This window comes from Carcharhinus amblyrhynchos, chromosome 10, assembly GCF_965287045.1.
Source record: "Carcharhinus amblyrhynchos chromosome 10, sCarAmb.v2.hapA, whole genome shotgun sequence".
Taxonomy (NCBI): domain Eukaryota; kingdom Metazoa; phylum Chordata; class Chondrichthyes; order Carcharhiniformes; family Carcharhinidae; genus Carcharhinus; species Carcharhinus amblyrhynchos.
The window spans coordinates 103,460,186-103,482,167 of record NC_137333.1 but is presented as its reverse complement, the minus strand read 5'-3'; the positions used below and the strand labels follow the sequence as shown (position 1 = coordinate 103,482,167).

Sequence of the window (21,982 nt, the reverse complement as noted above, 5' to 3'; positions counted from 1 at the left end):
GTGAGTCTCTCACTGTGTTCCTCAGTGTGAGTCTCTCACTGTGTTCCCCAGTGTGTGAGTCCCTCACTGTGTTCCCCAGTGTGTGAGTCTCTCACTGTGTTCCTCAGTGTGTGAATCTCTCACTGTGTTCCTCAGTGTGAGTCTCTCACTGTGTTCCCCAGTGTGTGAGTCCCTCACTGTGTTCCCCAGTGTGTGAGTCTCTCACTGTGTTCCCCAGTGTGTGAGTCTCTCACTGTGTTCCTCAGTGTGAGTCTTTCACTGTATTCCCCAGTGTGTGAGTCCCTCACTGTGTTCCCCAGTCTGAGTCTCTCATGGTGTTCCCCAGTGTGTGAGTCTCTCACTGTGTTCCCCAGTGTGTGAGTCTCTCACTGTGTTCCTCAGTGTGTGAATCTCTCACTGTGTTCCTCAGTGTGAGTCTCTCACTGTGTTCCCCAGTGTGTGAGTCCCTCACTGTGTTCCCCAGTGTGTGAGTCTCTCACTGTGTTCCCCAGTGTGTGAATCTCAAACTGTGTTCCTCAGTGTGAGTCTTTCACTGTATTCCCCAGTGTGTGAGTCCCTCACTGTGTTCCCCAGTCTGAGTCTCTCATGGTGTTCCCCAGTGTGTGAGTCTCTCAGTGTCCCCCAGTGTGAGTCTTTCACTGTATTCCCCAGTGTGTGAGTCCCTCACTGTGTTCCCCAGTCTGAGTCTCTCATGGTGTTCCCCAGTGTGTGAGTCTCTCACTGTGTCCCCAGTGTGAGTATCTCACTGTGTTCCCCAGTGTGTGAGTCTCTCACTGTGTTCCCCAGTGTGTGTCTCTCACTGTGTTCCCCAGTATGTGAGTCTCTCACTGTGTTCCCCAGTGTGTGAGTCTCTCACTGTGTTCCCCAGTGTGTGAGTCTCTCATTGTGTTCCCCAGTGTGTGAATCTCTCACTGTGTTCACCAGTGTGTGTCTCTCACTGTGTTCCCCAGTATGTGAGTCTCTCACTGTGTTCCCCAGTGTGTGTCTCTCACTGTGTTCCCCAGTGTGTGTCTTTCACTGTGTTCCCCAGTGTGTGAGTCTCTCACTGTGTTCCCCAGAGTGTGTGTCTCTCACTGTGTTCCCCAGTGTGAGTCTCTCACTGTGTCCCCCAGTGTGTGAGTCTCTCACTGTGTTCCCCAGTGTGTGAGTCTCTCAGTGTCCCCCAGTGTGAGTCTCCCACTGTCTTCTCCTCTCTGTCAGTCTGAGTTCCTCTGACCTTTGCCCTCTCTGGCCCGCCCCCTTTCCTCTCTGACAGCTATGCGCAGGCGCAATGTTGCTCGCGCTCCCTGTCACCTGACCGCTCTCACCAACTGTCGAGGCGCGTGCTGCCGGGGAATGATTGACAGCTACCGGCCCTGCTGACCAATCAGGCACCAGCGCTTCTCCCATTCGCGCCGCCCCCACGTGCGTCTCCGTGCGGCCTGACCAATGGGAATGAGCGAATCGGCTGGGCACAGGCGCACTGTGGCTGGAAAGGAGGAAAAGGCCGGCTATGCGCAAGCACAGCGGCCGGGGGGGGGGGGGAGGGAGGCGGAGTGGGGCCGGTGCGCAGGCGCACTACCACTGGAAGTAGTGAATGGCAAATATGCGCAGGCGCATTCCGGCTGGAAGGGGCTACAGTGATGTGTGCGCAGGCGTACTCTGGCTGGAAGGAGCGATTTGCTGGGTGTGCGCAGGCGGATTCTGGCTGAAAGGGGTGACTGCCGGATTTGCGCAGGCGTGCTGAGTCTGGAAGGGGGAGGCGGCGGTGGTGGCGCGGTTGTTGTTGTGTCCGGGAGGAGATTGAGGGGAAAGCGCGGAGCAGAGGCAGTACCAATCCCGGTTCGCAGCCCAGTTAGCCTGTGCTCGTCTACCCTGCAGGGAAAGTCGGTCGGATCGGCGCCCCTGTGAAGCGGCGCAGGGCGATGAACGCCAGGAATGTCAGTTCATCCCGGGCGGTTCACGTCGAGTTAACCTCCCAACAGGTAAGGAGCCGGCGCCCGGCTGCAGCGGGGAGAGCGAGGAGCCGGCTGTCCCGGGGCAGTCACGCAGCCAGCCTGTGCCCGGGAAAGGGGGCCTGGACTGCTGGCCGGGAGAGTGAAGGGGGCAGTCTGTGTGGGGAGAATAAGGAGGGGAATCTGCTTTGGGGGTGAGAGGGGATAGAGGGTGTTTGAAGGGATGGGGGGGGCAGGTGGGTGGAAGGGGATGAAGGGTGAAGGTGGGGATGGGTGTGTGGGTGAGAGCGTGTTGGGTGGGAATGAAGTGATAAACCCCATGCTCTGTTTTGCAAAGACAGATGCAAAAACATTAATGTAGTACCTTGGCCTTACTCTGCACATTCATGTGAAATCCTTGTTTTGGACTTCAATAGGCCCTACTACTATCATGTTTTTACTACTTGTATGTTCTACAGCAGAGTTTAGGATTCTCTCATGAACTGGTGGCCAGTCAGTTTTCATACTGTTTGATTTATTTGCTTCATCACCTTGTCGCTGAAGCTTATGTCGTTAGCTTAGTTTTGGCTTGTGTGTTCTACCTGACACCTGTCTTTCCTTTATCTTAATTTCCATCTCCTTTATCACTCAGGAGACCTCTGGATTTGTTTGCTATATATCCCCCTTTTGAGGAAATATGCCTTGAACTTGTCTGAAACATCTCTTCTATTACTCCAGTGAAGTTGGCTTTCCCCAAGTTAATTATTCAGACTCTGAATTGTCCTCTGTCATTTTCCACACACGATGCAATGACCATTGTACCCTAAATGTCATCCTCCTGACACTTCATCTCCTTGCCCGATGCCTCTGCAAAGAACCAGATAGAATCCTACAGTGCAGAAGGAGGCCATTTGGCCTGTCAAGCCTGACCACAATCCCATCCATGCCCTATCCCTGTAACTTGTAGATGCCAGTGTTGGGGTTAAACACAGTAAGAAGTCTCACAACACAGGTTGGGCTTTAACCTGGTGTTGTGAGACTTCTTAGTGTGTCTATCCCCATAATCTCATGCACTTAACCCTAGTTAGACCCCTGACACTAAGGGTCAATTTGGCATGGCCAACCAACCTAACGTTTGGACTGTGGGAGGAAAACGGAGCACCTAGAGGAAGCCCACACAGACACGGGGAGAATCTGCAAACTCCACACAGGCAGTGACCTAAGCCGAAATCCAGCAGTGCCCTCTTTTCTCACTGTACTGGAAATATATTGCTACAGAAAACTTTCCTGAACATCCTTCAAGAACTCCTGCCCCTTACACTACTAACCCAGTCTATGTTTGGATAATTAAACTCCCGTCTATAATTTTTGCACTTCTCTGCAGGCTTTTTGAAGATTCATTTCTCTAAACCCTTCAGACTGGTTTTTACCCTATAGATGACGCTCTATAGATATAATTGTACCTTTTTACCTTGATTGTTCCTGAACTGTAGCCAAATAGATTTTGCCCTCTATCTGCCATACTGCAATTCTTTTCTTCATCAATACCACCACCCACTGTGCACCCCCCCCCCGCTTCTTTCTGAATACCTTGTATGCAGGTGTATTTAATATCCAGTTCTACTCTTTAAACCAGGTATGTGTTATAACCATAGCATCATACTTCTACTTGGCAATCTAATGCTCTCTGTTTCTCCAAGTATTCCATGCCCTTTGGTATTCCTCTCTAATATTATCTCCTGATTCCCATACCCCTGTTGGGTTAGCTTGACTCTTTCACAACAGCACCAGTGAAACATCCTGAAAGGAACACTGTCCCTGCTCTGTTCAGGTGCAAACTATCTAGCTTGTACAAGGTCTACCACCTCCAAAATGTGACCTACTGTCTCAAGAATCTAAAGCTAGCTCTCCTGCACCATCTTTCCACCTGTGCATTTATCTGTCTTATTCTCCTACTTCTGATCTTATTTGCATGTGATACTGACTAACCCTTGGGTTACTATTTTTGAGGTCGAGCCTGCTAATTTTCTATCTAGTTCTTTGAATTCGGAATGCAGAACCAGATCCCACTTTTTGGCTCTGTCATCAGTATGGATGTGGACCATGACTGCTGACTGTTCAGTCTCCTGCACTTGGTGCTTTGCAGCTGCTCAGGCGGTATGGTGGTCGTGGTCAGCACTGCTGCCTCACAGTGCCAGGGACCTGGGTTCAATTGCTGGCTCGGGTCACTGCCTGTGTGGAGTTTGCATGTTCTTCCCACATCTGCGTGGGTTTTCTCCAGGTGCTTTGGTTTCCTCCCACAGTCCAGGTGTAGGTAAGATGGGTTGGCCATGCCAAATTCTCCCTCGATGTACCCAAACAGATGTCAGTGTGGCGACTAGGCTGTTCTCTCAGTAACTTCATTGTGGTGCTAATGTAAGCCTATTTGTGACACTATTGAATAAACTTTTAAGTTTTTACATTACTTTACATCCTTGACTCTGGCACCAAGGCAGCCTTGCGCCTTCTGGGATTTGCATCAATGGCCACAGAAGCGTCTATCTATTCCCCTATCGAATCACCTTCACTTCAAGACTTCCTTGTACAATTGAATCATCTGCATTCAGAACTGAGTACTCGTCGGAGTGGGATGCACTCGGGGGATGCCTGTTCATATAAAGGAGAAGGCTATTCTGCCTGTTGTCTGGTGGCTCTTCTATGGAGGTAGCCAAGTTGCCCTCTAGCCCTTGCTTTTTATGCATAGCCCTTACTTTTGTTTGTCTTGCTTTAAGTCTTTATCCAATTTTCTTTCTTGATGTTGGATTTACTCATGCTGTCCTTTCATAGCATTTAAATAGATGATCTGGAGGAGGGAACCGAGTGTAGGGTGTCGAAATTTGCTGATGACACCAAGATTGGAGGAACGGCAAATTGTGCGGAGGGTGTGGAGAGTCTGCAGAAGGATCTAGATAGGCTGGGCGAATGGGCCAGGAAATGGCAAATGGAATTTAATGTTGGCAAGTGTGAGGTGATCCACTGTGGTAGGAAGAATGGTAGGAAGGACTATTACTTACGGGGCGAAAAACTGCAGCAGGCGACGGTGCAGAGGGACCTCGGGGTCCTTGTGCATGAGTCGCAAAAACCCAGCTTGCAGGTGCAGCAGGTGGTCAGGAAGGCGAATGGGATGCTGGCCTTCATAGCGAGGGGGATTGAATATAAAAGTAGGGAGGTCTTGCTGCTGCTGTATAGGGCATTGGTGAGGCCGCAGCTGGAGTACTGTGTGCAGTTTTGGGCGCCGCACCTGCGCAAAGATATTTTGGCCTTGGAGGGAGTGCAGAGGAGGTTTACTAGGCTGATACCGGAGTTGAGGGGGTTGAGCTATGAGGAGAGGCTGAATAAACTGGGCTTGTACTCGTTAGAGTTTAGAAGAATGAGGGGAGATCTCATTGAGACGTATAAGATGATGAATGGTATGGATAGGATAGAGGTGGAGAGACTCTTCCCGCTCAAAAAAGACAGTAGGACTAGGGGGCACAGCCTCAAGATAAAAGGGGGGCGGTTTAGAACGGAGTTGAGGAGGAACTTCTTCACTCAAAGGGTGGTGAATCTCTGGAATTCTCTGCCCGTTGAAGTGGTGGAGGCTGCCTCGCTAAATATTTTTAAGACGCGGGTTGATGGGTTTTTGATGAGAGGGGATTAAGGGTTATGGGGAGAAAGCGGGAAAGTGGAACTGAGCAGCGACAGATCAGCCATGATCTTATTGAATGGCGGGGCAGGCTCAAAGGGCTAGATGGCCTACTCCTGCTCCTATTTCTTATGTTCTTATGTTCTTAAAATCAAACTTTTTTGTTTATTAAAAAAAAGTTTCCTTGTATTGCCGCTTCTTTTGCCAATCACCTTTTAATCTGGCTTCTGATCCTTTACCACTGCAAAAAGTTGCTCCTTATTTACTCATCAAGTTCATTCATGCCTTAGAGCGCTTTTGTCAAATCTCTAAAAAAAAACTTCTCTGCTGTAAGAGCAATCCGACATTCTTAAATCCCTTCAATTAACTGAACTCTCATTGTTGTCAATTTTGTTCTCGTCAGTCTCCTCTGCATTCTCTCTTTAGGACCTGTAGTTAATTGGGTGTAGTCCACAAAGGTCCGTAGACATATCTCATCATTGGAGAAAAACAATTGGTTATATATAACTGGACATTCTTCTTAAAGTGTGCTGTTCAGAATGGAGCACAATACTCCGATGGGGCATAATCTGTTTTTGATAGAGGATTAGCAGAACTTCCTTGATTTAGTGCTCTACTGTATTTAAGAAAAGACAAGGATCCTATATGCTTAAGTTGCTCAATTTGTCCTTCCACCTTGCTCAAGATTTGTCTACGCATACTGTCCTCAATTCTTGCACATGGTTTAAATTGTGCTATTTAGCTCATATAGGCTTTTCTCATTTTGTTTTCCTCAGAATACACGGCACACCTTGACAGATGGGGTCATGTGTTCTGGAATAATCAAATTGTACTTGTTGGATAGCAGAACTACAGCGTTACTGTTATGCAAATAGTGATGAAGATGGCTGCTTCTTGTACTTTTGCATTTGGATGTTAACTGATAGCTTGCATGCCTGCCAAACTCTGCAATATGCAAGGATTTAAACTAAGTTCTTTGATAGGGAGAGTAACTTCTGCATATTCCTGATAACCAACTGTTGATAAACTAGCAGTAGCTATCAACTGTCACCATTGATTGTGGTTTGGTGTAGATGGTATCATGCCAATTACATATGACTCTGACTGTTGTATCTATGTTTAGAGAGACAAACATTGCACAGAACTGATAGGTGCCCTATTTTGCAAACTTGAACTCAGTTAATCGTTCACTTTGTTTTGGCTTACAGTGCCATCTGAGCCCAAAAGGTTTGTGTTTATTGTTGCCTTTTTTCCATACTGTATGTTTACAATACTTTTCCTCTTTCGCTAGTTTCTAAAGCGGTCGTGATAGGGGATGTTGTATATGTTGCTGCTACAGAAGTCAAATATTGTGGATGCTAGAAATCCAGGGTAGCATGTCTGGGAGGGATACAGTGTTAATATTTCAGACCAAAGACATTTCATGAGATCTAATCACCCCATGTTACCTGATGAAAGTATTTCTCGCATTTCCTGTTTTTTATTTCTTGTGTTGCTGTGTGATGTGCATTGAGGTGATTTATTGCCTTTGCAATAAGTCAGATTGGAAATATTTGTATCTATCTGTCTGCTGACTCATTGGTCTCATGTTTATTGAATATAATTATATAATGAGGTCGTACTTTGTCTGATGTACATTTTGGATTGACAATGGTCTTAGTAGTTCAGTATTGTGTTGCTGCAATATAATGGCTAAAGAGAACTGGTAAATGAGATTGTGACAGGGTCAATAAGAGATGAAGTGGCAGATATTTGAAGGGACATTTCAGAAAACACAATAGATACATGACAATGCCAGGGAAAATTCAAGAGGACCATATTGAACTCACCATCTGTGGTTAACTAACAACAGTATCAAACCAAAGAAATTGTGCAAGCACAGATGGTAGGTCAGAAGATTAGACAGAATATAAAAAATAGTAAGCAATGACAAAAAATAAGGATGGAAAACTTAAGAGTACAAGAAAAAGATAGCTAGAAGTATAAAGATCAAAAGTAAGAGTCCATATAGATATTTAAGAAAAGTGTGAACAAAGTGAACGTTTGTTCCATAGTAGGCAAATGGACATTTACATTCAACTATCTGTGTGGAGCTTGCACATTCTCCCTGTGCCTGCATGGGTTTCTTCCAGGTTCTCTGGTTTCCTCCCAATGTCCAAAGATGTGCCATACTAAATTGCCCCTCAGTGTCATAGGATGCATAGGTTAGAGGGATTACGGGGTAAATATGTGGGATTACGGGGATAGGGCGTGGGTAGAATTCTTGTTGGTGCAGACCCGATGGGTTGAACGGCCTCTTTATGCATTGTAAGAATTCTATGTTCTGCCCCTGTTGGTCTTCACTGATCTATTCACTGATCTGATCCACATCATGACCATTTCAGCTGTGCAGCCTTGGCTCTGGTAGTTTGCTGGATGTTACCAATGAATGTGGTGATATGCTGTGTCCATCCTGTCTGATGCTATCAAGGTTGTGAATGCAATAAGAAAAGCTGGTAATTTGAAATAGCCATGATGTGGAGATGCCAGCGTTGGACTGGGGTAAATTCATTAAGAAGCCTCACAACACCAGGTTAAAGTCCAACAGGTTTATTTGGTAGCAAATGGCGTTATAAAGGCATATGGATTATACAACAAAGAGCAAGCAGCTACGTACTGCCCTGATTGCAAATCATGAGTGGCAGTGATTTAGAGATGAGGATACATAACGGGCCTTGATTTCTGCACTGTGATAATGCAGGACGTAATATATGGAGATTAGGAGGATCTGTGGTTTGTCACCTTAGAAAGGTTGAAAGCATTCAGCTTCTATCTTCTGGAGAACAATACTATGCCTTTGTCATTTTCTTGTGAAGGAGATGTTAAGATTTAAATCAGCTGATTTGTCTGCAACAGGCAGCCCACATGCTGAGCATGCAGAACAATAATTGTTTTTAGTTATTGGGGTGTTTGTTTTAAACTGGGTTCAGGGTGGCACAGTGTTAGCACTGCTATGTCAGTGTTTGGCTTGGCTCACTGCCTGTGCAGAGTCTGCATGTTTCCCCACGTTTGCTTGGGTTTCCTCTGGGTCCTTTGGTTTCCTCCCACAGTCCGAAAGACATGCTGGTTAGGTGCGTTGGCCATGCTTAATTCTCCCTCCATGTACCCAAACAGGCGCCGGAATGTGGCAGCTAGGGCATTTTCAGTCACTTCATTGAACTGTTAATGTAAACCTACCTGTGACGTTAATAAATGAACTTTAATGCTGCTCTGTTATATTTTGGGTTGTTCCCTGAGGTTTCAAAGTAGGGTTTAATTAGGTTGATTGACAAGAATATTCTTGTGAATGGGCAGAGCTGGGCTTGCAGAAAGACAAGCAGCTAGTTGCTGCTTGAATTTGAACTGAGTAGCAGCTCTTTTGATCTCTCAATTGAAGGCTGGGACCTGCTGAAAAATGGCTATCTCTCCAGAAATCTGCATAGGTAAGAGGTGTTTTCTCTCCCTCTCTGGAGTTCTGCTGTGTGAAAATGGGTTTTTCTCTGGATGCTGCTATCTGAGATCAGTAAGAAGTCTCACAACACCAGGTTAAAGTCCAACAGGTTTATTGGTAGCACTAGCTTTCAGAGTCTCGAGCTCCCTCATTAGGTGAGTGAGGACTTGTGTTCACAAATAGGGCATTTAAAGACACGCACTCAATTTACCAAATAATGGTTGGAATGCGAGTCATTACAGGTAATCAAGTCTTAAAGGTACAGACAATGTGAGTGGAGAGAGGGCCAAGCACAGGTTAAAGAGGTGTGTATTGTCTCCAGCCAGGACAGTTAGTGACATATATAGTGAGTTAGTGGACTCTCTAATTCTCTAATATTCTCTCTAATTGCCCTGCTTGGAGACAGTACACACTTCTTTAACCTGTGCTTGGCCCTCTCTCCACTCACATTATCTGTACCTTTTAAGACTCGATTACTTGTAAAGACTCGCATTATCTTGAAAATTGGGTTTGTCTTTTCTTTTGCCCCGTTTGTGAACAAGTCCTTGCTCACCTGTTGAAGGAGCTTGAGACTCCGAAAGCTTGTGCTGCCAAATAAACCTGTTGGATTTTAACTTGGTGTGTTAAGACTTTTTATTCTGCCTACCTCAGTACAATGCTGGCATCTTCACATGTGAGATGAAGACAGATGTCTCTTTGCCCAAAGATGTTAAAAGGCTTGACATTTGGTATCTCACAAGCCTGTGTTTTGTTAACTGATCCTTAAGGAGTATTTACATCTCTGGGGAATATTAGTTTGATTTTAAATGTACTATGAGTTTACACCTATGGGGAATATTAGGAGAATAGGATCGAGAGCTTCAAATTTTTAGGTGTCCGGATCACCACCACCCTGTCCTGGTTCCCCCCCCCATGCTGACGGTATAGTTAAGGAAGCCCACCAATACACTACTTTGTCAGAAGACTAAGGGCACCCTTCTTAAACAACAGCGTAACATTAGCCGTTTTCCAATCTTCCGGCACTTCCCCGGAATCCAGCGACGTCTGGAAAATAACCACCAAGGCATCCACTATAACCTCCGCCATTTCTTTCAGAACCCTCGGATGCATTCCATCCGGTCCTGGGGACTTGTCCACAATCAGCCCCTCCAGTCTGTCGAGCACCACCTCTCTAGTAACAGTAATGTCATTAAGACCCTCCAGTCCTACCACCTTTCCATCGCTGACACCCGGCAAATTATTCACGTCCTCCTCCGTGAAGACAGAAACAAAAAAGTTATTCAAGACCTTAGCCATATCCCCATCCCCTACCACTAGGTCCCCTTTCTCATCCTCTAAGGGACCAACGTTCACCCTAGCCAGCCTCTTCCTTTTTATATATTTATAAAAACTCTTGCTATCCTTTTTTATATTAAGCGCTAGCCCAGCTTCATAGCTTCTCCTACCCTCCTTTATCAACTTTTTTGTCAATCTTTGTTGACATTTAAACCTTTCCCAATCCTCTCCTCGCCCACTGCTCTTAGCTACTCTAAATTCCTCCGCTTTTAATTTAACACTTTCCTTCACCTCCTTCGTTATCCACGGCTTATTACCTCTCTTCCTACTGTCCTTTTTAACCATCGGAATAAATTTCTGCTGAGCACCAAGAAAGATCTCCTTAAAGATCCTCCACTGCTCCTCAGCAGACCTACCTTCCAACGCGCTCCCCCAGTCCACATTCGCCAATTCTTCTCTCATCCTACCATACTCCCCTCTATTCAAACAAAGGACGCGTGTCCGGGAACCCACTTTCTCCTCCTCCATCTGCAACAGAAACTCCACCATACAATGATCACTCTCTCCAAGAGGATCCTTCACCGCAAGGTCCCTAATTCTACCTGCCTCATTACATAGCACCAGATCCAAGATAGCTCGCTCCCTCGTCGGCTCCAACACACACTGTTCCAGGAAACTATCCCGGCAGCATTCCAAGAACTCCTCCTCGAGCCCACCTCGTCCAACATGGGTCGACCAATCAATATGCAGATTGAATTCCGGGATTCCGGGGAAGTGCCGGAAGATTGGAAAACGGCTAATGTTACGCCGTTGTTTAAGAAGGGTGCCAGGCAAAAGGCGGGGAATTATAGGCCGGTTAGTTTAACGTCTGTGGTAGGTAAAATGTTAGAATCCGTCATTAAGGAGGAAATTGCGAGGCATCTTGAAGGGAATTGCTTGATAGGGCGGACGCAACACGGTTTCATTAAAGGGAAGTCGTGTCTGACAAATTTACTGGAGTTCTATGAGGATGTGTCTAGGGCAGTGGATAGAGGAGAGCCGGTGGATGTGGTCTTTCTGGATTTTCAGAAGGCGTTTGACAAGGTACCTCACAAGAGGTTATTGCAGAAGGTCAGGGGACATGGAGTTGGGGGTAGGGTGTTAGCGTGGATAGAGGATTGGTTGTCAAATAGGAGGCAGAGAGTGGGGGTCAATGGGTGCTATTCGGATTGGCGGTTGGTGACTAGTGGGGTGCCCCAGAGGTCGGTGCTGGACCGAGTGCAGGGTGTCGAAATTTGCTGATGACACCAAGATTGGGGGAAAGGCAAATTGTGCAGAGGGTGTGGAGAGTCTGCAGAAGGATCTGGATAGGCTGGGCGAATGGGCCAGGAAATGGCAAATGGAATTTAATGTTGGCAAGTGTGAGGTGGTCCACTTTGGTAGGAAGAATGGTAGGAAGGACTATTACTTACGTGACGAAAAACTGCAGCAGGCGACGGTGCAGAGGGACCTCGGGGTCCTTGTGCATGAGTCGCAAAAACCCAGCCTGCAGGTGCAGCAGGTGGTCAGGAAGGCGAATGGGATGCTGGCCTTCATAGCGAGGGGGATTGAATATAAAAGTAGGGAGGTCTTGCTGCAGCTGTATAGGGCATTGGTGAGGCTGCAGCTGGAGTACTGTGTGCAGTTTTGGGCGCCGCACCTGCGCAAGGATATTTTGGCCTTGGAGGGAGTGCAGAGGAGGTTTACTAGGCTGATACCGGAGTTGAGGGGGTTGAGCTATGAGGAGAGGCTGAATAAACTAGGCTTGTACTCGTTAGAGTTTAGAAGAATGAGGGGAGATCTCATTGAGACGTATAAGATGATGAATGGTATGGATAGGATAGAGGTGGAGAGACTCTCCCCGCTCAAAAAAGACAGTAGGACTAGGGGGCACAGCCTCAAGATAAAGGGGGGATGGTTTAGAACGGAGTTGAGGAGGAACTTCTTCACTCAAAGGGTGGTGAATATCTGGAATTCTCTGCCCGTTGAAGTGGTGGAGGCTGCCTCGCTAAATATTTTTAAGAAGCGGGTTGATGGGTTTTTGATAAGAGAGGGGATTAAGGGTTATGGGGAGAGGGCGGGAAAGTGGAACTGAGCCACGACAGATCAGCCATGATGTTATTGAATGGTGGGGCAGGCTCGAAGGGCCAGATGGCCTACTCCTGCTCCTATTTCTTATGTTCTTATGTTCTTAAATTTGGCATGTCAGCTACAACTCTCTCCAAATGCACCATAGAAAGCATTCTTTCTGGTTGTATCATAGTTTGGTATGGCTCCTGCTCTGCCCAAGACCGCTAGAAACTACAAAAGGTCTTGAATGTAGCCCAATCCATCATGCAAACCAGCTTCCCATCTGTTGATTCTGTCTACACTTCCTGCTACCTTAACAAAGCAGCCAGCATAATGAAGGACCCACGCACCTCGCACATTCTTTCTCTCTCTCTCCCTTTTCCACCTTCTTTCATCGGTGAAAAAGATACAGAAGTATGAGGTCATGTACCAACCGATTCAAGAACAGCTTCTTCCCTGTTGCTGTCAGACTTTTGAATGGACTTACCTTGCATTAAATTGATGTTTCTCTACACCCGAGCTATGACTGTAACACTATATTCTGCAGTCTTTCATTTCCTTCTCTGAATGGTATGTTTTGTCTGTATAACAAGTAAAAAACAATACTTTTCAGTAAGTTAATACATGTGACAAATCAAATGAAAATATTAAATCGAACAAAGAGTTAGCAGTTAAGAATTATATCTTGTCATGTTTATGTATTTCAATTGGTAAAAGTTATACTGATTCTTTTTGTTATAGTTCATTTGTATTGTTGGATAAAGTTGGTTTTTCAAAAAAAACTTCCTAGTGGGCCAATCGAATCACATCTGGAGTGAAGCACCTTATACTCACAGTAATGCCAAAATCAGAAACAGTTGGGTTTAGGCTACTCAAAACCTTGGGGTTTCTGAACTTGTCCCGAAAAATATATGCTGAGGAGAGACTCAAAAACATAGAAAATAGAAGCAGGTGTAGGCCATTACCTTCAAATAAAGCTTCAGCTAAGGAAGTAAACAAGCTTCAGATCTGAGCAGAAAAGCAAGCAAAACACTTACAAGCTTTGACCCTGGTTGGAAATGAGAAGATGTAGTTTCTTCCATGAAATGTGAGACAAGCTCCTGATTGTGAAGGCAGTTGATTTGGGATCTGGAGCTGTTCTGATGGATGGATTTAAGGATTCTGGTTATAAGGATTTAATGACACAATTGAATTTTTTCCTTCAGAAAAGATTGGGGAAGGCTGATAGCTGTTAACCAAAGTAGAGCATCGGAAGAAAATATGGTAGAGAAATCCCTTCCAGAAATGAACTGCACAGTCTTGGTGTGTTGAAAAGATTTTATTTGCTACAGATTTTCTTGTTAAAATAGGTGAATTTTCTCGTGAGAGGCATTGCAGGGTCAGTGGAGGGAGTTGCCTGAAGACTTTTTCACGTTAGGAGTGCAAAATAAATATTCAAGTTCTCAAAATTTTATTAGTCACAACTAGGCTTACATTGACACTGCAATGAAGTTACTGTGAAAATCCCCTAGTCGGCACTCACCGCGCCTGTTCGGGGACACTGAATGAAAATTTAGTGTGGCCAATTCACCTAATCTGCACGTCTTTGGACTGTGGGAAGAAATGGGAGCACTTGGAGGAAATCCCCGCAGACGGCGGCGGCGGGGGGGGGGGGGGGGGGGGGGGGAGAAATGTCTGTGTGGAGTTTGCACAATGATAGGCAGCAGTGCTAACCACTGCCGCCCCACGGTGGAAATGTGGAATCAATGTGTAGTTTTGAGTAAACTTTGGCTCGATGGAATGAAAACAGGAATGGGCAAGGAAAACCATAGCCAGATCTAAAACTATAGTTGGTTTTCTAACCATCAGAATGTTTGTGATAAGGATAGCATCCTAAAATTTGACACAGGCTGCGACTTGATGTTCCGTAAACTGTTGGAGAAGACCAAACAGAAACGGGGAGGAAGGAGACAATGAAAGCTCAGAGCGACTCGATATCATTTTGATGTTATGACGTGAACTATTTGTACTGTAATTAATTTTTAGCACAGCTACCACCACCACTGTCATATCCTGAGATGCTGGATATGTATGGCAAATTGTTCTAGTTAATTGTTGTTGCTTTGTGTCAATTAAAAAGATGCTGTTTGAACTGTATTAAATGCATTGACTTTTTTGATCGGTCCGATTTAGTATGATATTTGGGAGCTGCTTTTCTTTAGAAGTGAACATAACCAACATCTTGCTTTATAATATAAATAGGGCTGTTGAAACAATTGGAAGTAAGCCATTACAAGAGATCTAGCATGACATGCATCTTCCGATTGAAGCTTCCCAAAGTCTCCATAGCCTCCTGCAAATACTGTCAAGTGACGGGGACTTCAGACAAATGTTTACACTTCTAAAAGTAAAGTGAGGTAGCCAGAGAGTGCAAGTCTACTCTTTCAATTGTTCCTGTGAAAGCAAGCGATACTGTATCTGTTCTAATCTCTACTAAACAGTGGAAACATCTGTGTTATCACCATAAATAGTGACCTGCAATGATTTGAACTGCACCATAGGTATCTGGTCTCAAGATATAGTTCAGCTAAAGTTGCCCTTGAAATAATGTTGCTTTTAATATCTAGGATGCATGCTGTTTTTCATAATTTGTGTTTTGACCTTGCATCACTTGCCTTTAATACCTAATCCAGCTTTATGACCTAGCTGAGACTTTGCATCATAATCTCTATTACGTGATATGGTGTAGTGTTCAGAATATCCATGGATAGATGACCAGATTTTGGCTTCACTAGGATTCATAACAATATGAATCTTGGTTGTTGAGTTGCAGATTTAGTAAAGAATTGGAAAAACAATTGGCTATACCATTCAGTGTGTACAGTAGTCAAATTATGTTGACCCACCCTCTGTATGTAGTGCAGACTAGTTTGAGACAGAATTACACTTCATTAGATTTCAGTAGTTAATCTAATCAGATTTAATGCCACAGGTACTGTTGCCAGCCAAAATGAGGTAAAGGTCTCATAATGGAGGAGGAAATTGGGGCAGGTGGCCCACTTCTATGTTGGTTGCAAGGAAAATATTGCAATATAACTGGCAAATTTACTCTTGGGACTGCTGAATGCCAAAGGAATTCTAACCTCTTAGAAAACCTGAGCAATATAGTAGCCATGTTATTCAATTGACACAGTACCAATTACTATCATTGACTGTCCCTGATATCTACTTGATGTCAAGAATTTCTGTCATCAGCCGTCATGTAGCTGAACATGCCAGTTCTTGATTCACAGATCTTTTGGACACAAGGTTGTGGTGTCTGGTGTACAGGATTTCCTTCCTTCTCTTTGTTTCACTGCTGCTGATAAGGTGCATGGAATCAAAGCGTGATGTAGCTTGACGGACAAGTTATCACCATCTTGAACGGTTGGTCACAAGTTCTTCCTGTATTAATGTGGGAGTCTCTTTTGAAGAAGTTTCTTCACAACCCCCCCCACCACCGCCCCCTCACCAAATATATTTGAAAGTTGGATAGAAGCTTTTTGGCCATCTGGACAGTGTTAAGTCTATCAACGTTTTTTTTATGGGTTTTGTCTGAATGATTGTGGAGTTGGTTTCAGGAAGGACAGTGGTGATCGATGGCCCCTGACATTGAACCCAGCTAAGGTGGGGAAGCAATCGCTGATGGAATTACGCTACTGCTCTAATGTTGCTGAAAAATATACCAGATCACACTTGGGGAGATGTGAACTGGAAGAAATGTAAGCTGATCAGCAATAGGGATTTCAGGAGAAACTACTTCATGCAGTGAGGGTGAAAGGAATAGAAGCATATGGTCATAATGCTGAACTTATACTGACAGGAAACTTCCAGGAGGATGGTGGAAACACTTCAGGGATGTCCTCAAAAGCTTCCTTGAAGAGATCAAACATCCTTATTGACTCATGCGAGTCCTTGGCTTGTGACTGACCAAAATGAAGAGTGCCTCATCCGAGAAGGCAATGAACAGTCAGCACTTTTTCACCTTGAGGGAGTGCATAAATCTCCATGTGATCCATCTAGCCAACACTTTAAGCACCTACCTGGAAGCACATCATCCTCTGTCTGGTTGTATTAACGTTGGAAGAGACTTGTGTGGAATGTGAACACTAATATGACCAATTGTGCCAAATTGCCTTTTTCTGTGCTGTAGATTCCATATAATGTAACAGAGCTCTTCAGAATTAGGGAAATCATGCTTATCATTATAGTATTGTATAAGAAACCATACAAAATAGACCAATTAGCTTGTTGGTCTCTAGAATCTAAATTATAGTTGTGATGTTGCTTTTTGGGGGGCAAAAGTTCAGGACAATGTCTCTTTACAAAGATTTGGTTTAACTCTGGTTAACACCTCTCTTAGCCAAAAATCACTGAAGCTGAATGGAGGATTATTTAATTTCTCATTATGTACAACCTCATGTAATTATATAAGAACATAAGAAATAGGAGCAGGAGCCCTTCGAGCCTGCCACGCCATTCAATAAGATAATGGCTGATCTGAAGTGGCTCAGTTCCACTTTCCCGCTTTCTCCCCATAACCCTTAATCCCCTTGCCTACCAAAAACCTATCTACCTGCGTCTTAAATATATTTACTGAGGTAGCCTCCACCACTTCAACGGGCAGAGATTCACCACCCTTGAGTGAAGAAGTTCCTCCTCAACTCTGTTCTAAACTGCACCCCCCCCCCCCCCCCCCCCCCCCCCGGCATCTTGAGGCTGTGCCCTCTAGTCCTGCTGCCCTTTCTGAGCGGGAAGAACCTCTCCACCTCTACCCTATCCATCCCTTTCATCATCTTATGCATCTCAATAAGATCCCCCCTCATCCTTCTAAACTCTAACGAGTACAAGCCCAGTCTGTTCAGCCTCTCTTCATAGCTCAACCCCCTCAACTCCGGTATCAGCCTAGTGAACCTCCTCTGCACTCCCTCCAAGGCCAAAATATCCTTGCGCAAGTGCGGCGACCAAAACTGCACACAGTACTCCAGCTGCGGCCTCACTGGTGCCCTGTACAGTTGCAGCAAGACCTCCCTACTTTTATATTCAGTCCCCCTCGCTATGAAGGCCAGCATCCCATTCGCCTTCCTGACCACCTACTGCACCTGTAGGCTGGGTTTTTGCGACTCATGCACAAGGACCCCCAGATCCCTCTGCACCGTAGCATGCTGCAGCTTTTTGCCCTGTAAGTAGTAGTCCTTCCTACTATTATTCTTACCAAAGTGGATAACCTCACACTTGCCAACATTGTATTCCATCTGCCAGGTCCCCGCCCACTCGCTCAGCCTATCTAGATCCCTGTGCAGACTTTCTACACCCTCCGCACAATTTGCTGTTCCACTTATCTTTGTGTCATCAGCAAATTTCGACACCTTGCACTCGGCTCCCTCCTCCAGATCATCTATATAAATGGTAAATAGCTGAGGCCCCAGCACTGATCCCTGGGGCACTCCACTAGTCTCCAACCGCCAATCCAAATAGCACCCATTGACCCCCACTCTCTGCCTCCTATTTGACAGCCAATCCCCTATCCACGCTAACACCTTACTCCCAACTCCACGCCCCCTAACCTTCTGTAACAACCTTTTGTGCGGCACCTTATCAAACGCCTTCTGAAAATCGGGAAACACCACATCCACCGGTTCCCTTCTATCCACCGCACTAGACACATCCTCATAGAATTCCAATAAATTCATCAGACATGACTTCCCCTTAACGAAACCGTGCTGCGTCTGCTCTGTCAAGCAATTCTTCTCAAGATGCCTCGCTATTTCCTCTTTGATGATGGACTCAAGCATTTTTCCTACAACAGACGTTAAACTAACCAGCCTATAATTCCCTGCCTTTTGCCTGCTACCCTTTTTAAACAGCGGCGTAACATTAGCCGTTTTCCAATCTTCCGGCACTTCCCAGAACCCAACGAGGTTTGGAAAATAATCACGAAGGCATCCACTATCACCTCCGCCATTTCCTTCAATTCACGCAGGACAGATGTGAATGTTAGGACTGCAGAGGCATTTTGTAAAACATAACAATGCTGCAGTCCTGGGTGATTGCTGAAGTTTACTATTAATGTGATAGATTGTAAAAGTTTAGATTTTCAAATTGAACTGAATCTGTTGTTGAAATTTGTTGCAGTGCAAGTTAACTTAGATATTCTCCAGACAGGGTGGCAGAGCAGCACAGTGGTTAGCACTGCTTCCTCATAGCGTCAAGGACCCAGGTACAATTCCCGGCTTGGGTACTGTCTGTGCGAATGCTGCACGTCCTCATTGTCTGCATGGGTTTCCTCCAACAGTCCGAAAGACATGCTGGTTAGGTGCAGTTCCCTCAGTATAGCTGAACGGGTGCCAGAGTGTGATGCCTAGGGGATTTTAGAAGGATGGGGGGGGGGGATAATGAAGGGGATGGATAGGGTAGAGGTGGAGAGATTCTTCCCGCTTAGAAAGGACAGCAGGACTAGAGGGCACAGCCTCAAGATAAGGGGGGCCGGGGTGGTGGTGGCGGGCGGGGGGGGGGGGGGGGGGGGTTGGGGGGTGGTGGCGGGGGGGGGGGGGTGGTGGCGGGCGGGCGGGGGGGGGGGGGGTTGGGGGGTGGTGGCGGGCGGGGGGGGGGTTGGGGGGTGGTGGCGGGCGGGCGGGCGGGGGGGGGGGTTGGGGGGTGGTGGCGGGCGGGCGGGGGGGGGGTTGGGGGGTGGTGGCGGGCGGGGGGGGGGTTGGGGGGTTGGGGGGTGGTGGCGCGGGGGGGGGGTGGTGGCGCGGGGGGGGTGGCGGGCGGGGGGGGGTTGGGGGGTGGTGGCGCGGGGGGGGGTGGCGGGGGGGTGGTGGCGGGGGGGGGGTGGTTGGGGGGGGTGGCGGGGGGGGGCACAGTTTAGAACGGAGTTGAGGAGGAACTTCTTCACTCAAAGAGTGGTGAATCTCTGGAATTCTCTGCCCGTTGAAGTGGTGGAGGCTACCTTGCTAAATATATTTAAGTCACGGGTAGATAGGTTTCTGATAGACAAGGGAATTAAGGGTTATGGGGAGAAAGCGGGAAAGTGGAACAGAGCCACTTCAGATCAGCCATGATCTTATTGAATGGTGGGGCAGGCTCGAAGGGCTAGATGGCCTACTCCTGCTTCTACTACTTATGTTCTTATTTTCACAGTAACTTCATTGCAAAGGTTAATGTAAGCTTATGTGTGACACTAATAAACTTTATAAACCTTATTTGTGTTGTATGGTTTCAGCCTCAAATTTGATCTAATATCCCCCTTCATCCATTCGGCTTTGGTGCTCTTTTATTTTCCCCATGCTGGAATTTGCCTGATTAAGTACTCATTTGATGTTCCAAGTTTCCGATTGGTAATTTATGGTTATGTTTCTTCAAATTAACCTGGAGTAGGCCTGAGGCGTTCAAGTCAGGCAACTCTAATCTTGGCAAGAAAGCCAGATATGGTCCAAAGAGATCCATCAAAGTTGCCAAAAGACAGTACTGGACCAAGCTAGAGTCCCAGGCTAGCCGCACGGACCTACACTGACAATGGCAAGGTCTTGCAAGACATAACAGGCTGCAAGATGGAAGGCATGTAAAATCACCAGCTCCCATGCACCTCTCCCTGATGAACTCAATGCATTTTACAACTGTTTTGAGTAAGAGGTCAGTGACAGCATGCCTTCGATCCTGGAAGCCTCGGATGAACTTGTATCTGAGGTCGCCGTTGCAGATGTCAGAGCAGTTTTCTTGAAGGTCAACCCACGGAAAGCGACTGGCCTGGATGGGATACCCAGGCGGGTGCTTGAATCCTGCATGGATCAGTGGACAGGATAATTAGCAGACATGTTTTCATCAATCTTGAAATCCCTGTTTGCTTCAAGAAGATGACCATCATCCTTGTACCTAAGGAAAACCAAGCAGCGTTCCTGAATGACTAAGGTCTGGTGGCTCTTGACATCCATCATTATGAAGTGCTTTGAAAGGTTAGTCATGGCACAGATCAATTCCAGCCTCTTGGACTGCTTGCTTCACTACGGTTTGCCTTCTGCTGCAACAGGTCCATAGCAGGCACCAAGTCCCTGGCACACCACTCAATCCTGAACCACCAAGATAACAAGGACACCTATGTCAGGCTCCTATTTATTGAAGGCTCAGCCCTCAACACTATTAATCCCACGAAATTCATCTCCAAACACCCGTGGCCTGGGGTTCGGCTCCTCCCTCTGTGACTGCATCTTGAATTTCCTAATCCACGGACCACAATCAGTAAGGATAGGCAACAGCATCTCCATGATCATCGTCAACACCCGTGTCCGACAGGGCTGTGTTCTCCGCTCCCTTCTGTACACATTTATACACCGATTGATTGATCGTGTGGCCGAATTCCCATCCAATTCAATTTTCAAGTTTGCTGATGGCACTACCGTCATGGATTTCATCTCAAACAATAATAAAAATGAAACATAACCATAAATCACCAATTGGAAATTTGGAACATCAAATGAGTACTTAATCAGGCAAATTCCAGCATGGGGAAAATAAAAGAGCACCAAAGCTGAATGGATGAAGAGGGATATTAGATCAAATTTGAGGCTGAAACCATATAACACAAATAAGGTTTAGAAAGTTTTAGTGTTGCACATAAGCTTACATTAACCTTTGCAATGAAGTTACTGTGAAAATAAGAACATAAGTAGTAGGAGCAGGAGTAGGCCATCTAGCCCTTCGAGCCTGCCCCACCATTCAATAAGATCATGGCTGATCTGAAGTGGCTCTGTTCCACTTTCCCGCTTTCTCCCCAGGAGAGTGAGAGAATTTGGTCAACTGGCACGGCAACAAAAATTTCTCAATGTCAACAAAACAAAGGAGATTGTCATTGACTTCAGGAAGCATAAATGAGAACATGCCCCATCAACGAAGTAAAAAGGGTCGGGAGCTTCATGTTTTCAAGCATCTAGATCACCAACAACCTGTCCTGGTCCCCCCATGCTGACGCTATAGTCAGGAAAGCCCACCAACGCTTCTACTTTCTCAGAAGACTAAGGAAATTCGGCATGTCAGTTCCGACTCTTGCCAACTTTTACAGATGCACCATAGAAAGCATTCTTTCTGGTTGTATCATAGCTTGGTATGGCTCCTGCTGTGCCAAGACTGCAAAAAGCTACAAAAGGTCATGAATGTGGCTGAATCCATCTTGCAAACCAGCCTCACATCTAATGACTTTGTCTACACTTCTCACCATCTCGGCAAAACAGCCAGCATAATTAAGGACCCCACGCAGCCCGGACGTTCTCACTTTCTCCCATTGGGAAAAAGATACAAAAGTCTGAGGTCGCGTACCAACCAACTTAAAAATAGTTTCTTTCCTGCTGCCATCAAACTTTCGAATGGATTTACCTTACATTAAGCTGATCTTTCTCTACACGCTAGCTATAACTGTAACACTACATTTTGCACTCTGTTCTTTCCTTCTCTATGAACGGTATGCTTTGTTTGTATAGCAAGCAAGAAACAATACTCTTCATTGTATACTAATACGTGACAATAATTAATCAAATCAAAACATGGTTACTTTATAATTTG

General features: G+C 46.0%; 1 protein-coding gene across 1 annotated transcript in view; it reads left to right on the top strand.

Annotated features, from left to right (window-relative positions):
- The first annotated feature begins 1,764 nt into the window (after positions 1–1,764).
- The window catches only part of uvrag (UV radiation resistance associated gene), a 320,344-nt gene continuing 300,126 nt past the window's right edge, over positions 1,765–21,982 (top strand). Inside the window, exon 1 of the mRNA XM_080197696.1 lies at positions 1,765–1,964. Coding sequence (XP_080053822.1) covers positions 1,905–1,964 — 60 coding nt within the window. The 5' untranslated portion in view covers positions 1,765–1,904. The remainder of the gene's footprint in view (positions 1,965–21,982) is intronic.